The sequence below is a fragment of the Micropterus dolomieu genome, linkage group LG09, assembly GCF_021292245.1.
Source record: "Micropterus dolomieu isolate WLL.071019.BEF.003 ecotype Adirondacks linkage group LG09, ASM2129224v1, whole genome shotgun sequence".
In the NCBI taxonomy this organism is placed as follows: domain Eukaryota; kingdom Metazoa; phylum Chordata; class Actinopteri; order Centrarchiformes; family Centrarchidae; genus Micropterus; species Micropterus dolomieu.
In genome coordinates, this window is record NC_060158.1 from 3,757,553 (window position 1) to 3,774,071 (window position 16,519).

The 16,519-nt window shown below is 47.0% G+C and overlaps 3 protein-coding genes across 4 annotated transcripts in view; all 3 read left to right on the forward strand.

Annotated features, from left to right (window-relative positions):
- Positions 1–1,323, forward strand: part of LOC123976564 (gastrula zinc finger protein XlCGF57.1-like) — a 4,714-nt gene extending 3,391 nt beyond the window's left edge. Inside the window, exon 3 of the mRNA XM_046058843.1 lies at positions 548–1,323. Coding sequence (XP_045914799.1) covers positions 548–1,245 — 698 coding nt within the window. The 3' untranslated portion in view covers positions 1,246–1,323. The remainder of the gene's footprint in view (positions 1–547) is intronic.
- Positions 1,324–4,208: 2,885 nt separating this feature from the next.
- Positions 4,209–8,835, forward strand: LOC123977115 (oocyte zinc finger protein XlCOF6-like). Of its 2 annotated transcripts, XM_046059624.1 has the most exons (3): positions 4,577–4,683; positions 5,586–5,701; positions 5,793–8,835. In XM_046059624.1, exons 2-3 carry the CDS (start codon positions 5,674–5,676, stop codon positions 7,967–7,969), a joined length of 2,205 nt encoding a protein of 734 aa, XP_045915580.1. In that variant the 5' UTR covers positions 4,577–4,683; positions 5,586–5,673; the 3' UTR covers positions 7,970–8,835. The 2 variants fall into 2 exon arrangements, with proteins under 2 accessions (XP_045915579.1, XP_045915580.1); XM_046059623.1 differs by lacking the exon at positions 5,586–5,701 and having other exon boundaries at positions 4,209–4,683.
- A 1,228-nt stretch (positions 8,836–10,063) lies between these two features.
- LOC123977116 (zinc finger and SCAN domain-containing protein 30-like) lies at positions 10,064–14,589 on the forward strand. Its single transcript, XM_046059625.1, has 3 exons — positions 10,064–10,446; positions 12,579–12,845; positions 13,138–14,589. Exons 1-3 carry the CDS (start codon positions 10,164–10,166, stop codon positions 14,088–14,090), a joined length of 1,503 nt encoding a protein of 500 aa, XP_045915581.1. The 5' UTR covers positions 10,064–10,163; the 3' UTR covers positions 14,091–14,589.
- Positions 14,590–16,519: the final 1,930 nt, after the last annotated feature.

Here is a 16,519-nt window from a genome sequence, read left to right on the forward strand (position 1 = left end):
GAGTTTCTGCAGTCGGTGACCCTGAACCACACAGAGCTCCAGCCTCCAGATGACCCTGCGGACCTGAACCACACAGAAGCTGAACGAGTCGACAGCGATGCTTCCTGGCTGCCGACGCCTCGCTCTGCCTCACCAACCTACCACCCACCTGACTCACCAAGTAACTTGGCCGTCCACAGTGATGGTGTTTCAGACAGCAACTGGACCACAAAGAGTCAGGCTCTGAGCTGCCCGAGGAAAAAAAAGAGAGGGCGGCTGCACAATGGAGAGAAATCGTACAACTGCGACATCTGCCGCAAGAAGTTCATCCAGAAGGGCAACCTGACATCACACATGCGCATCCATGCCACGGAGAAACCCTTTAACAGCGAGGAGGTGCACTGCTGCAGCGTCTGCGGTCAGGAGTTCAGGAAGCAGCACAGCCTGCGACGGCACATGGCGACGCATCAGAATGCCGACAAACCGAAGAGATACCGTAGCTCTGCGCCGTCCTACCGCTGTAAAGTGTGCGGGGACGCCTTCGACAAGAGGACCTTGTTGGTGAAACATGTCCAGACTCACCTGCAGGACCCGGACTGCCGCTGCGGGCTCTGCGGACACCAGTACGAGTCCGCCGCCAGCCTCGATGTTCACCTGCAATCCCACCGTGAGATCGGCTACACCTGCCATTTCTGTGGGAAGTCCTTCCCGGCTCACACGGCGCTGGAGATGCACATGAGGATCCACACTGGTGAGAAACCTTACATCTGCAGCTTCTGCGGGAAGTCCTTCAACCAGAGCGGCAACCTGAAGACGCACCTGAAGATCCACACCGGTGAGAGGGCGTTCTCCTGCAGCCTCTGCGGGAAGGGCTTCACACAGAGCATCAACCTGAAGACGCACCTGAAGACGCACACCGGTGAGAGGGCGTTCTCCTGCAGCCTCTGCGGGAAGGGCTTCACCCATAAACAAACTCTGGACACTCACGTCCGTTTCCACAACAAGGAGAGACGCTTCCTTTGCCAGGTGTGCGGGAAGGGCTTCATGCAGAACGTGGACCTGAAGAGACACATCCTGATCCACACCGGAGACAAACCGTACAGCTGCAGGGTGTGCGGGAAGAGCTTCCAGGCCAGACGATCGCTCAACGGACACCTCAAAGTCCACAACGCAGGGGGGTCAGGACCGGAGCTGGATCAGACCTTAGAGCAGCAGAACATGGACAGTACTGATTTCTTAAAATACTCCAACAGTAACAAGAGTTAATGTGACCCGTTACTTACACCACTGATTCTCAGTGACTAGTTTAAACTAGTATTTCAATAAATCAGGTTGCACCATTAAGACTTGTGTGAATGTGTTGCTAGGAAACGGTTGTTGTTGTGTCTTTGGACGCGCTGAATCAATCCCAGACTTAACTGATCAGGTCTAAGAGCAGCAGGTCGAGAACATAGACTGTATAAAAGAAGTGGACGTAGTCATGATGACGTCACCCGTTGGTTTGTGGACCGCTGTTTTGAAGCCTTGAGTTTTGTTTTTGCAACCAGCGGCACCGGACGAGACCGTATTTGGACGAGATGGTGGAGCCAGCGGCCGTGTGCGGAGTTAGCTAGCTTGCTTAGCTATTTTAACAAGGCTGATAACTTTGGCTAGTGACAAACAGTATTAAAACTAAATGTACTCAGCAGAGAAAGTGAGCAGCCGACTCCTGATGAGCTTTTTCAGCGGCGCTGGTTAAATGTACACAGAGCAGGGATACGAGTTGCCTGTATCCTGATTCACGGGTCGCCATGGTAGTGACTTGTCAATCAGCTTGTAGCCCCGCCCTAAAGCCTCCCCTGCTTTCTGGTCTCTGTTCCTCTAAATGGAACCATAATTTACTAAATGAACATCAAGCTGTGTTGAAACTAGCGACTAAGACCATAAAGGTAATAAATCAGCTGAGAAGTAGAAACATTTTCTCAGACTTCTATACAATCACACTTCTTTCTGCAGCCGCTGGAGTCGCCCCCTGCTGGCTGCTGGAGAGAACGCAGGTTTAAGGTGCTTTCAGCACTGGCTTTACTTGCGAGAGCCGGAGGTTCCTGCTTGACAAAAACACAACTTAATAACTTTATTCTCTGGTTTTGGTGGATCAGGTGGTGATGGAGTGTGAGAGAACCGGGTTCAATTCCCCACTGTGACCCATCCACCATTGTGTCCCTGAGCAAGACACTTGACCCCTCGTTGCTCCAGAGGCGTGTGACCTCTGACATGTAGAGCAATTGTAAGTCGCTTTGGATAAGTGTCAGCTAAATGAATAAATGTAAATGGTGAAACTGGATCAGATTTGATGGAGAAAATATTTTCTGGTTTTCCCTCGGATGTCCTTCCGGCTGCTCTGCCTCCAGTTTTGGAGATTTACAGAGTTTGTCACCATTTACTGTAGCCGCTAAATACTGCCAACAGCTGCTGTTGCTAGCTACTCAGTTAGCCGTGCAGCTAGCCGGATTGGAAGCTTGGTGCTCTGGGGGTGTGTTGGTGTTTATTAGAGCTGCAACTAATGATAATTTTCATTATTGATGAATATGTCGATCCTTTTCACGATTAATTGATTAGTTGTTTGCATTTACATTTACTCATTTGGCAGACGCTGTTATCCAAAGCGACTTACATTTGAGGAACAACATACAAGCATCAATACAGCACGAGATCTACAACTGACAATACATGCTAGTAAGGGCAGCAATAAATAATAGTAAGAGCTAATAGCACGTATATGGCATTAATGGGGTAAATACCTAGGCAAGGAAGGGTTAACAAAAAGTCATGTTTGCTCTATAAAGCTGATGATACACAGTGCAACTTTCAGAGCAATCGTGCAGGGCAACATAGCCGTCAATGGTAATGAGTAATTGTTGGGCTTCTGTAAATAGCATCATAGAGTTCGGTCTAGACCTGCTCTTTTATGAAAAGCGCTGTGAGATAACTGTTGTTGTGATTTGGCGCTATATAAATAAAATTGAATAGAAATAAAGATTACTACCGTAATCCCCTTCCCCCACCACTCCACCACCCGCCCCGCACCGCTGCTATCCATTCAAAACATAGTCGGACTTGCCACTAGCAAGATTGCCCAGCAACATTGCTCAAAAAGTTGCCCCGTGTATCATCAGCTTAAAATTGTGAAAAATGTCCATCAGTGTTTCCCAAAACCCAAGGTGGCATCCTCAAATGTCCACAACCCAAAGATATTCAGTTTACTGTCATAGAGGAGGAAAGAAACCAGAAATAATTCACATTTGAAAAGCTCACATCAGAGAATTTGGACATAGTTTCTTAGAAAAATGAATCAGAACAAATCAATTATAAAATTATCAAAATAGTTGGCGATAATTTAATAGTTAATCGACTAATCGTTGCAGCTCTAGTGTTTACATTAATACAGTTTTCCATTCTACTGCACCTTTTAGAAGTTTTTAACACAAGCAGCTGAACAGAACTGAGAAACTCTGATCTCATACAGTGAACATGCTGATCAGACCGCCTGCAGCCTCAGCGACGAAGGATCAGCTAATTCATCAGCGCTTAACAGAGTTTTCCTCAGTCTGCTGGATAATAAAATGTTCTGTTCAAAGGATGCACTTTGTTTCTTTTCTGTCTGTAAACACTACAATACCCATGAGCCTCTGCTGCTGTGGAAACCTGTCACCACATTTTAGCTTGAACGTGTTTGGTTTTCTTTTTCAAGAAATCTTTGACCAGCGACTCAGATAAGTTTTCTGATTATAGTTTTTCACATTTTCTTTAATTGTTTATACTTATATTAATACTTAATATTTTCTGTACATGTTCCAAAGCGCAAGTCTAAAGACTGCTTTAAAGTGTCTATGCTGTCATGAAACTTAACCTGAAAACAATCACTTTTACAGATACTGAGTTTGTGTGTATTTGTACTTCTGCTCAGGTCTTCGGCAGTACTTTTACAGTAAATGCAGACCTGAACAGTTGTTTGTTAGTAGTAACCGTGACAGTAAGTACTAGAAGTGCAGTTTCCACTGGTATTAACAAATACTTGCTTTCCCTAGTGGTAGTAGTGTCAGTATCGGTAGTATCAGTATTCTCAGTAGCAGTATCAGTTATCAGTGGTATTATCTGTGGTAATATCAGTAGTAGTAGTATCAGGGGTATTATCATTTAACAGTAGTAATCAATAGTTGTAGTAGTGTCAGTACTACTATCAGTAGTATTATCTCTAATATTAGCAGTAGTTGTAGTATTCTCAGTGGTAGTGGTAGCTCTAACAGTAGGCTATCGTCCGGTCCAGCAGGTGGCAGCCTCAGGCTCTCGCTCCTCTCACAGTGACTCGTTGACCCGGAACAGACGCGTGTTGTTTTCCTGCGGACCGGGGGACGGAGCCCTGGACCGGGATGTCTCTGACAGAAGCCCCGCCGCGCTGCGGGCTCCGGGCCCTGACGGTGTCGGTGTCGGAGCAGCTGACCCGGGTCGGGGAGGAGATCTTGGTGCTGCTGGAGAAGCGCGGCGGCTCCGGAGGCCGCCTGCTGCGGCCGCTGCGGCTGCTGATCACCGAGCGGCTGACGGCGGCGGCCGGGCAGATCGTCGGGCTGCTGGAGCGGGAGGTGGAGGAGTACCGGCGGCAGCTGGAGCGGCAGAGCCGGCTGCTGGAGGCGGTGCTGAGCCCGGTGGTCCGACTGAACCGGACAGGTGAGTTCAGAACCCGGTTCCCCTACAGACTGCTGCTAGGTAACCACAGGTCAGCTGTCGATGATTTAGTGTGGACAGCCAATCACAACAGCTGTTAGACTACTGTGCATCAGCTGGACAATAATCAGATGTATTGATTGGTGCAACCAGGACAGCAGAAATAATGTCTTCGATCAAAGACTGAAACTCACCTGTGCAGACTGAACATCACCTGTGCAGACTGAAACTCACCTGTGCAGATGCAGCAGCTGTGTGATGAAGCTGATGAGGGTTCCTGGGTTGTATCTGTGGGGTAAAGGCAGTGAGGAACCGTATGGCTGAAGTCTGTGCTGCATCTTGTTATTTCTGACCATTTGATAAACAGAAATGTTTTCACGCTGGAATAAATGAAACCCGTCAACAAAACTGGTTTTAAAAGGAAACGTTGGAAGGAGGAGGAGAATTCATTAGAAACTTACCTCACAGTAGGGTTGGGTATCGTTTGTAAATCCTTTGATAACTGTACCAAAACCAGGACCCTTAAAGTGATACCGAAACCAACGAGTACTTCATTCAGTACCTTGTGTAAAATGCTAGTAGTTGATGGTGATCTGTTTTCTTTTTATTGTTTGAAATAAATGTTTGGATCAGATCGCTGCTCATCCTGATCATCCGAAATACAGCGTTCACGTTACAAAGTCATCCAAAGTGGTCCGGCCTCGGTGCTTCTCCGTACTCGAGAACAACACGCACCCGGTGCTGTTCAGTGGCGCCACGTAAAAGTTGAAGTTCCTGCTTCTTCTTCTGTGGCGGCCTTCCTGTGTACTGTTGTTGTTGTTGTTGTTGTCTGAGAGTGACGGCAACTCCAGCATGTGACTGTACAGACTCATTTGTAAAGTTTTGACATGAAGTTCTTCTTCCAGACGCACCAGTCTGATCCATTCCACCTGATTCTCCGGACCGGGTCTCGTCCGTGATGTGACAGATCCACATTAAAATGTCACTGTGATTATGAAAAGGCTGCGTCATCAAATCAGAAGTAAACTCAGCCGCTCGTCTGCAGCAGCAACAACCTGACCAGCTCTTTGAAGCTGCATGAACTAATTATCATTTACATTTTTTTCTTCCAGATTGCCTGAGCTCGTCCACCTGCAGGACGACCAGCGCCGACGGAAACCTCCTGCTGTCTGAGGCCGACCCAGACCGCCTCCCCACAGCCCCGCCCAGCTCCGCCTCCTCAGACGTCTCTGCAGCTGAGAGCGAGGACACCGACGAGGACTGGAGAGGAAGCGACAGCTCCGCCACTAACAAAGAAACAAGCGGGACGAGGGCGGATGGAGGACGGAGCTCTGGTGGTCGGAGACAGGAGGCGGCGCCATCGGACCGGCCCGCTCATCGCTGCGTCATCTGTGGAAAAACTTTCCGGCATAAAGGGAATCTGGTGAAACACGTGGAAACACACTCAGACAACCCAGAGTGTCTCTGCGGAGTCTGTGGCGAACACTTCAAGTCTTCAGACGGTTTGTTCGACCATCTCAGATCTCACAGAGAAACTGACAGCGGCGGCGGGACATGTGAGATTTGCGGGAAGACGTTTCAGAACATGGAGACACACATGAGGAGTCACACCGGAGTCAAACCGTACAGATGCGACGTCTGCGGCAAGAGCTTCCCCCGACCCGGAGCACTGAGGAGACACAAGAAGATCCACAGCAGGAGGACGCCTGACGTCTGCCCGATCTGTGGACTGACCTTCACCCAAAACCAGCTGCTCCAGGATCACCTAAAGACCCACGAAGAAGACGACGGTGACCAGAGCGAGGACGAGGACGGTCAGTCAGAGACACTGAAACCAAAGAAAGATCGGAGGCAGAGCTCTGGACTGAAGTCATCTCAGTTCTCCTCGCTGTGCTGCAGAGTCTGCGGTGATTCCTTCCACAGCCGAGGGTTCTTGAGGAAACACGCTGAGACGCACTGCAGGGAGTCTCAGAGCGTCTGTGGCGTCTGTGGACAGCAGCTAGACTCACCTGATGCTCTGCTGACTCACCTGCAGTCTCACCGGGAGACCAGCGGCACCTGCAGCATCTGCGGTAAGAGTTTCCAGAACATGGAGACTCACATGCGAAGCCACACGGGGATCAAACCGTACCGCTGTGGCGTCTGCAACAAACGTTTCCCCCGACCTGGAGCGCTGAGGCGCCACAAGAAGATCCACGTTGGGGAGCGACCGTACGCCTGCCAGCACTGCGGGAAGACGTTCATCGAGAGCAGCGCCTTAAAGACTCACAGCAGGAGTCACTCATGGGAGATCCACGACGATGAGGATGCCGAGCCTCCGCCGGACTCTCAGAGCCTGAAGTCTGAGACGGAGATCAGGCCAACTGTCAGAGAGAACGCCAAGGTGTCGACTCAGACGTCTCACAGCTGTAAAGTCTGCGGGGAGGCTTTTCAGAGTAAAGGTAGTTTGAGGAAACACGCTAAGAGTCACTCAGCAGAGTCTGTGTGCGGCGTCTGCGGTGAAAGTGTACTGCCACCAGAGACCCTGACGGACCACCTGCAGGGTCACAGAGACGCCGGCAAAATCTGTCACATCTGCGGTAAAACCTACCAGAACATCGAGACGCACATGCGGAGTCACACCGGCATCAAACCGTACTGCTGCGGCGTCTGCGGTAAATCCTTCCCGCGGCCTGGTGCCCTGCGGCGCCACAAGAGGATCCACAGCGGGGAGCGACCGTACATCTGCGAGTTCTGCGGGAAGACGTTCATCGACAACGGAGCTCTGACGACGCACATCAGGAACCACACTGGAGACAAACCAGCCCACCGGGTCTCCTGTGAGACCTGCGGGAAGAGCCTGGCGTCAGTCCACGTCCTGGAGGTCCACAAGAGGATCCACACAGGCGAGAAGCCGTTTCAGTGCCGCGTCTGCGGGAAGACCTTCAGGCAGGTGGGAGGGCTAAACGCCCATATGCTAACCCACACCGGGGAAAAGCCGTTCAGCTGCAGCCTCTGCAACAAGAGCTTCAGCACCAAAGGATACCTGGAGACCCACATCCGCTTCCACAAGAAGGAGCGAGCGTTCAGCTGCCACCTGTGCTGGAAGGCCTTCGTCACCAAGAACGACCTGAAGAAACACCTGCTGACGCACACCGGCGAGAAACCCTACAGCTGCAGGGTCTGCGGGAAGAGCTACCAGGAGAAACGCTCCAGAGACGTCCACATGAAGGTCCACCTGGACGTCCGGATCAGCAAAGAACCAATCAGGAGGCAGGACGGTCTGCAGCCAGACTTCATACAGCTGTAGAGTTCACACAGACCGGGTTCATATTTACAAACTGACGGACCACCAGCGGGGTCATCAGCAGACACAAAACTCTTTGTCTTTGGACCCAGAATCACCAAAAATTTTATAAATTATCCTCTAAAGTTCAAATATGTTTCACAAAAATCTAACTTTTTTATTTTTCAATTTTAAAAAATGTACAAACTGTATTTCCAGACGTTTGTTTCAGCACGTAGATTCATTTTGTCGTTTTAGAGCACTGCCGAGTATATTTCAGGATTTTAAAATCCAATATTTTGGCCGATATACTTATTCGACAGACCTCCAAACACGTGTTGCCAATAGCGGAGCTGCAGAGCGCCCTCTGGTGCACAAACTATGCAACAACACTGATAACCGTTTCTTTTGAATTGTCAAATATGAGCTAATATGAACACTGATACTGACTAATCTGCAACTAGCTCATATCACTGATTTATCGTTCGGGCTCTAATCATTATGTCATGAATCTTGATAAATGAGAACGTTTACCATCCTGTCATATTTACATTAAACCTGCAGGAACTGATTCTCTGTTAGCTCTGTCTCCAGCAGCTCCTGAGGGAAATACCTGGCTCTTTAGCTGCTGAACGCTCCTCTATGTTCGCCACATTGAGCGCCATCAGAATCCAACGGGGGCGGAGTGGTAGTGGGCTGGTAAGCCCTCCGATGCAGCTTGTTGAAGGTGTGTAACAGCCTTGGCTGCACGACGGGGGACTTTCTTTCACATGTGACTTTGCAGGTTAACATGTAGGATTTTTAAATCCTGAAACTACACCAACATTTCATATCATCATTCACAGGTTAACAACATTGTGTTTAAATAAAAAATGATCTTGTCTGATAGACAACTGTTGTTTTTATTGAATCATATTCATCTTATACGAAAATCACCAGCCAAAACAAAATAGCCGACATGAAACGACAGAATAATAGAAGAGTTCAGTAACAAGCAAGAAAGAAAACTAGTTAAGTCTTTTTACTTTTTAACTTTTGAAATGTATTTGTGAATGTAATATATTTCAGATAAGAGGTTCAAATATACACATTGGCTTTTCTTTACAATGATTATGAATCTTTTCATAAAAGAATAGAAGTTATATTTTGTCAATATCTAAAGTCACAGACTTAAAGAAATATTTGACACAAACACAGAATGAATAACAAAAGCTTTCAGTTTCATTATTTAAAAAAATAAACTTTTCCTCAACATCAATCCTGAATCTTAATACAGCTGCTGGTTATTTGATCCACATGTTACAGCAGTGAGTGCAGCGGTGACATCACATCCTGTTTACGCTGGGGGGGGTAGTTTGTGGTGGCGAGGGACTAGTTTCAGGAAGGCCCTGAGTCTGTTCGTCAGTAACACGTTTATTTTAGGTTTAAATGAAACAAAGTCACAAATAATGTTAATAATAATAATGTTAACTGTCTGGGATCCTTGACTGTGTCCCTGGGGTAACTGAACGAGTTCCAGGGGTCCTTGAATTATTCCAGAGAGCGTTCAGATATTCCCATGAGTGACTGAATTAGATCAATGACCACTGTAATGAGTTCTGGGGGTCCTTGAAACGCTCCAGAGGTCTTTAAATCAGTTCAGCTTCAGGGAAACGGACTTCCTCCTGGAGTGTGAAGTATTCGGATCCTTTACTGCAGTAAAAGTACTAATACCACACTGTGAAAAATCAATAACTGCAGTGAAATGTTGTACTGTCCTCTCCTCAGATTCCTCTTCTTCACAACCAACAGTCCAAAACTCATTAAAATAACACATTAGTGAAACTGGAACCATGAAATGTTTCTACATGAAAAATGATGTAAGCCATCAAAATAGTTTCTTTCACTTGACTAATCCTGTCAGCTGTTTAAGCTGTTGGAGTTTAATTTATAACATTTTATTTTAAAAGCTCTTTGTAACAGTCTGACTTTGTAAAGTAACTGAAGCTGTCAGATAAATGTAGTGAAGTACAACACAAAGTGACATAAGAGGAAAATACTCAAGTACAAATAGCCTTCCTCTGACTTGTACTTGTGACGTGTACTTACTGTCTCCACACGAGCTTTTATTGTGAAGACTTCCGGTCCGCCGCTGCCTCCGTGTGGACTGTTTCCGCTCGTTAAACCGGCAGCAGCGGCGTCTTCTCTCCTCATCCCGGTACTTCCAGTCGGTACCGACATGTTGCAGCTCGACCTGCTGCGGCTGTTTGTCGACCAGCAGCTCGCCGCCGTCACCGACGACATTTTCCGCCGTTTCGCCAAAACGATCGCCGAATATGAAAGCGAAGTTTTCCGGTTAAAACAAGAGTCCGACCGACAGCGGAGGCTGCTGCAGGCTGCAGGACTACCGGGTCACGGACCGGAGGACGGACCGGATCACGGACCGGGTCACGGACCGAAGGACGGACCGGGTCACGGACCGGGTCACGGACCGGAGGACGGACCCGAGGACGGACCGGCTGGTAAGTGGACAGAAGTTTAAAGTCTGCTGGTTTGAGGAAGAAAATGTCCGCCGAGTGTGACGTAGCTGTATTTTCCCGCCAGATGTCGCTGTTGTCATTTAAACTGTAAACATGTATTTTAGCTGGTTCGCAGCTTTACTGACTAAAACATCAACTAGTTAGAATAAAAACTGAAGTAGGGCCAGACAGGAGAACAGGGTACAACTGAAGATATTAACCTTCCCCAGTTGGTTACTGACATCAAGTTTTCTCAAATTGTCTTAAATATGCAAATGAGGCATTTTAATCTGCTTGCATATGCAATGATTTTATTTACATCTCCACAAATAGAAATCTGAATATTGGATACAGCCACGTTCATAATTAATGTTTCATTTAATTTACTTATTAGAGTCAATGATTTTTACATTTGACGTATTTTGTCACTCCATAAATTAGAAACCGACATTAAAAAAAAAATCTGCAATGTTTTCAGGAATAAAATGTTATATAACTCAGGGTGTAAATAATATATGATATACAGAATATATGATAAAAGTTAACTCACCCGGCGTTCACTATAAGGCCATTTTCTTCAACCAAGTTTCCCCCAGCACTCTCATAAAAACTAAAATACGACTGAAAAATCTCCTGCCGTGTTGTCATTGACCCAAACAAGCCCACGTTGCATTCTGCGCATGCGCGCCTGCTTCTGGGAGACGCTGGACAGTGTTTGCCGGGAGATTAACTGTACCCCGTTATCATGGTAATTAAAATGTGTACAGTAATAATAACAGTCAGGACTTTTACCATGGTTTACCGTTAAACCGGTAATCGTTTTATCCCTTTTATGACTTTTTGGTCCATATCGCCCAGCCCTACACAATTTCTATTTAGACACCACTAAACTGCAACATACAAAAAACTACACTTCCCTCGGCCTCAACTTTACATGCACAGGAAACTTCAACATGGCAGTGAAAGATCTGAGGGACAAAGCAAGGAGAGCTTTGTATGCAATAAAAAGAAACATTAAAATTTAAATTCCAATTTAAATCTGGCTTCAAATTTTCCAATTTCTACTAGAACCAATAATTCTATATGGCAATTCAGAATAGACTCATAAATATAATAATTGTTCTGAACAGTCAAATTATTATTATTTTCATTGTCTGTTATTTAAGTAATTGTTCTCTTTATTTGTTTTTGTTTTTTTAATCTCACATTTGATACTGGTTTTCTGATCAAAATTACACATTGTCTCACACACGTTTACTGTTTTATTGTGTGTGTGTGTGTGTGTGTATGTATATAAAAACGTGTATATAATTTTTTTTATATATATATAATTTTTTATTTATTTTTAATAGTGATTAATGAACTGTATAAACTTAATTGTTCTTTTGTAATTTATTTGTAGCTTTGGCAAGATTGTTGTTTTACATTCATGCCAATAAAGCTAGATTGAATTGAACTGAGAGACATCATTCACAAACAGACAAAGAGAGACAGATATCATTCACACAGAGACAGAGAGAGACAGAGAGAGACAGAGACATCATTCACACAGACATAGAGAGACAGAGACATCATTCACACAGAGAAAAAGACAGACAGACATCATTCACACAGAGACAGATACATCATTCACACAGAGGGAGAGGGACAAAGACATCATTCACACAGAGAGAGACAGAGGCATCATTCACACAGACATAGAGAGACAGAGGTATCATTCACACAGAGAGACACGGAGACATTCACACAGATACAGAGAGAGACATAGACACCATTCACACACAGGGAGAGAGAGACATAGACACCATTCACACACAGGGAGAGAGAGACAGATACATCATTCACACAGAGGGAGTGAGACAGAGACATCATTCACACAGAGGGAGTGAGACAGAGACATCATTCACACAGAGGGAGTGAGACAGAGACATCATTCACACAGAGGGAGTGAGACAGAGACATCATTCACACAGAGGGAGTGAGACAGAGACAGAGACATCATTCACACAGATACAGAGAGAGACAGATGCATCATTCACACAGATACAGAGAGAGACAGATGCATCATTCACAAAGATACAGAGACATCATTCACACAGTCCTTTTGATATTAACTACCTGTCTTTATCTCTCAGGTGTTTTTCAGGTTTTCTCAACAGATGAACAGCAGGTGAGGGGGCGGGGCCTACATTTGCATCTTAACCAGGAAGAGGGCGGAGCTTTAGGACCAGAGGAGTCCATACAGAGTCATGAATGGCTGAGGGAGAGTCCTTCGTCCAATCGGATCCTGTCCTGCAGGGAGGAGGCGGGGCCTGAACCTACTGTCTACAAGAAGGAAATGGATGAGGGTCACATGATGCTGGAGGCTGCAGTCAGAGCAGAGATTAGCTCCCAGCAGGAAGGTCGGTACAAAAGGAGTAGAATCCAGAGTAACTGATGGTTTTTAGTACTACATGATGTCAGCTGTGGACACTCCACTGACCACAACCTGAAGCAGTGCATGCTGGGAGCTGAGACACAACTAAAGCCTAACATTTTCTAATGAGTCACCATCAAACATTTCAAGACCATTGATTAAGTTACTTTTAATGAATATTAGCCGATCAGGATCCGTCTCAGGATCTCAGGACCTGCTTCTGGGGCGTCACTGAAACTCAGCATGTTTGTTTACATCATGTTGTTCTCATCCTCCAGGTGTTCTGCAGGTTTTAACTACAGAAGAAGAACAGGGGGGGCAGCGGAGCGTCAGGCTGCACGTCAAACAGGAGGAGGAGGAGACCGACACCAAGTTCACGCAGAGTCCCGATTGGCTGATGAAGAGCGATCATGTTCTGTTCCACAGAGGGGAGGACCTTCTCGCCGCCCCCCCAGACAGCCATCTGATAAGACCTAAACCTGGAGAGACCAGCGAACCTGCAGACCACAGCAGGGACTCCGTTGTCCAATCAGAGTCGTCTACTGAAGACAGTGACGACACTCAGTCTGATCCAGGTCTGCAGAGGACTCAGGGGACTGGGACTCGCCCTCCTGCAGACCAGAAGCTGCTGGTCTGCGGCAGCTGTGGCCGGGAATTCAGCTCAAAGCGAACTCTGAGGAAACACATCAGACAAAACACGTCTCAGGACCAGAACCAGATGTCCTGCAGCCTCCGCAGACCGAGGGCCCCCTTCCAGAATCCTGCCAAGTCCTTCGGCTGCAGAGTCTGCGGGAGTTCCTTCTACACGCAGGGGATTTTGGTCCGGCACGCCGAGATCCACTGCAAGGAGCCCGACAGCCGGTGCGGGGCCTGCGGGGACCAACTGGAGTCTACAGAGGCCCTGAGAGTCCACCTGCGGTCCCACAGAGAGCTGGGTAGCACCTGCGATGTGTGTGGGAAGAAGAGCAGCTCCATCAAGAGGATGGAGATCCACAAACGGGTCCACACCGGAGAGAAACCGTACCGATGCAGGTTCTGTAGTCGAGACTTCAGCAGGAAGGAGAGTCTGGAGAGACACATGAAGGTCCACAGCGGGGACAGGCCGCACTGCTGTGGACTCTGCAGGAAGACCTTCACCAGGAGGGAGTATTTGGTCCACCACCTGAAGACCGGCCACACAGAGAGACCAGGTCCACCTGCAGGGGCCGAGCCGTTCAACGTGGCGCTCTGAAACCCGTCAGAACAGAAAATGAGACTGAAATTCAGCAGCTCGAAAGACTTTCAAGAGCTTCAGGATCCGAACGTTTCACCGAACGCCACGAAGTTTCTATGAAGATTAAAAGGAAAATCTAAGACTTTTATAAATGAAAACCCTTAATGGAGTTTGGTGTCTGCCGGTTTCTCTTCAGATCTCAGCAGCTCGTTCACCAAGTCACTGAGTCGATCAACAGAAAATGAACGAACAGTTTTGATGATCGTTTCCTGTCTGCTGCGGCCCCTCAGGGAACACGTCCCTCAGGTAGTTTGGATCTTCAGTAAGTCGTATCCCTGAATTGTGCTGAGAGATGGAAGTGAAGTCACCTGACTGGACAGGAAACTCACCTGGTTCAGTTTTTCTTGTGTTTGTCTGAGTGCCTAACATTTCTCTGAGCCGATAAGCATCATATTATCAGTACATCATCCGAACGACGGGATTTTGGTTTTACTTTTATTAAAATTCTTTTAATTTACCTCAGTGTTCAGCGACTGGTTTCATTATTATTGACTGACATTAACAAAAAAATGCTACAGGAAAGACGCCTGAACGTGATGATGGATAAATAATAATATGAGCTCAAAGAAGACAAAGAACTGAAGAGATCAAATAAAAAATGAAAAGCACAACCTTCAGGTTTACATTAGGATGTTTCACTAAGATCAAAATAAGCAGGAGTTTTACATCAAGTGATGACGTCCAAATACATTTAACAAACCTGTTCACTGAATTTCAAACATATTTCAGCAAACAAATGAACATAGGAACAAATCAAAAGGTGGAAACTGTACGCGTCTTTCATAAAAAGAAGTAAGAAGGAAAATAAAACCCAGAAAGGCTTCTTCCGTTTTAGTTGACAAACGGAGAATTAAAACGAACACGATCTCCGTCCACAGCAGCGTTTTAGCTACGTATCAGAGTTGAAAACAACTGAAAACGCACAGCTAGCGGTTGTTCAGGTACACTGGGAGTGTGCGTGCCGGTGTAACCATGAAGCAGATGGTCTGTTCCGTAGTTACAGAAGATTTGGGGAAGAATAAAGTTCTGCAGACGAAGAAACGCTCCAGCATGGACCAATAACGCACTGGGACTGTTACTGAATGTAAAGTGCAATTTATACTTCTGCGTCAAATCGACGGCGTAGGCTACGGGGCTACGCAGAGGCTACGCCGGAAGTTAACCTACTCGGACGGAAAAAGTCAACACAGTGGACGCTGTAGCGCTACTGCCGACTAGCGTTTGGGGGTGTAAATGCAGAATGACGGACACACCTACGCACCAGTATGAATGCATGGCTACGTGCGTAGCCTACGCAGGAGTATAAATGGGCCTTAAGACAGGACTGTGGCGAAGGAAAAACAGACTGGGAGTCAAAGTAAACGGCGACATGCACAGTAGCCGACAAGTGAAGGAAGATAGGCCAAAGTGTTATTTGCATGGTATAAATATTTTATAAAAATACCAACTCAAAAACTCTGTTAGCAGCATCGTGTTTCTGCTTTGCACGACTTATAAGAGCCAATCAGAGAGCCGAGCGTCTGCATCAGCGTTTCTGAAGTCCTCCGTTTTGGCCGTCTGCACTAACACGCCCTCCGGAGTTTCGAAATGCAAACGGGGTCGGCAGCGTTGCCAAACTTCTTCCTTTTAGGTCTTTGTTTTCGCTGTTTCAGTCTGGACGGGAGGAGCAGACGTAGCAGAAGGTCTCTGAGCTCTTTTAAGTCGCCCCCTGCTGGCCGCTGGAGAGGACGCAGGTTTAAGTCGCCCCCTGCTGGCCGCTGGAGAGGACGCAGGTTTAAGTCGCCCCCTGCTGGCCGCTGGAGAGGACGCAGGTTTAAGTCGCCCCCTGCTGGCCGCTGGAGAAGACGCAGGTTTAAGTCGCCCCCTGCTGGCCGCTGGAGAAGACGCAGGTTTAAGTCGCCTGCTTGTCTGCAGTGAAACCTGCTGTTTGTTGTTGACGTTCTTTAGAGAACAGAGTCATTTCCTTTCTTGTAACACAGAACATTCGTCTATGACGGCGCTCAGCTGGCGTCTGCGTGGTGCATTCAAGTGCAACATTTACCGTCAGACACAAGAAATATGCAAGTACAAACAGTGTTTTCATTAACAGGAGAGTGTGGGAGGTGAGTGGGGGGGGGATCGTTTCCAGGAAGGGGTACAGAGAGGGAGAGCGTGTGTGTCGGTGTGTGTGTGTTCGTTGCTAAGTGACTTCCTGGTCCACCGGGTGTATCCTGTTAAAACACACACACACAGTCATTAACTTTACGAACACACACACAGTGAACGTGATGTCAGGATGAAACTTCCCTGCTGTAAACTCAGAGGTCGTTAAACAGTCGGCCTGCTGAGCATGAAGTTTCTGTGACGTTGATGGTTTCGATGTTTGATGACACAAATATTGAGTTTCA

Excerpts from the sequence above, each read along its gene's own strand:
- LOC123977115 (XM_046059623.1), top strand. The coding sequence starts at position 4,389 with ATGTCTCTGACAGAAGCCCCGCCGCGCTGCGGGCTCCGGGCCCTGACG. Across the intron at positions 4,684-5,792 it reads GGTCCGACTGAACCGGACAG|ATTGCCTGAGCTCGTCCACC; the intron begins GTGAGTTCAGAA and ends TTTTTCTTCCAG.
- LOC123977116 (XM_046059625.1), top strand. The coding sequence starts at position 10,164 with ATGTTGCAGCTCGACCTGCTGCGGCTGTTTGTCGACCAGCAGCTCGCC. Across the intron at positions 10,447-12,578 it reads ACCCGAGGACGGACCGGCTG|GTGTTTTTCAGGTTTTCTCA; the intron begins GTAAGTGGACAG and ends TTTATCTCTCAG. Across the intron at positions 12,846-13,137 it reads GATTAGCTCCCAGCAGGAAG|GTGTTCTGCAGGTTTTAACT; the intron begins GTCGGTACAAAA and ends CTCATCCTCCAG.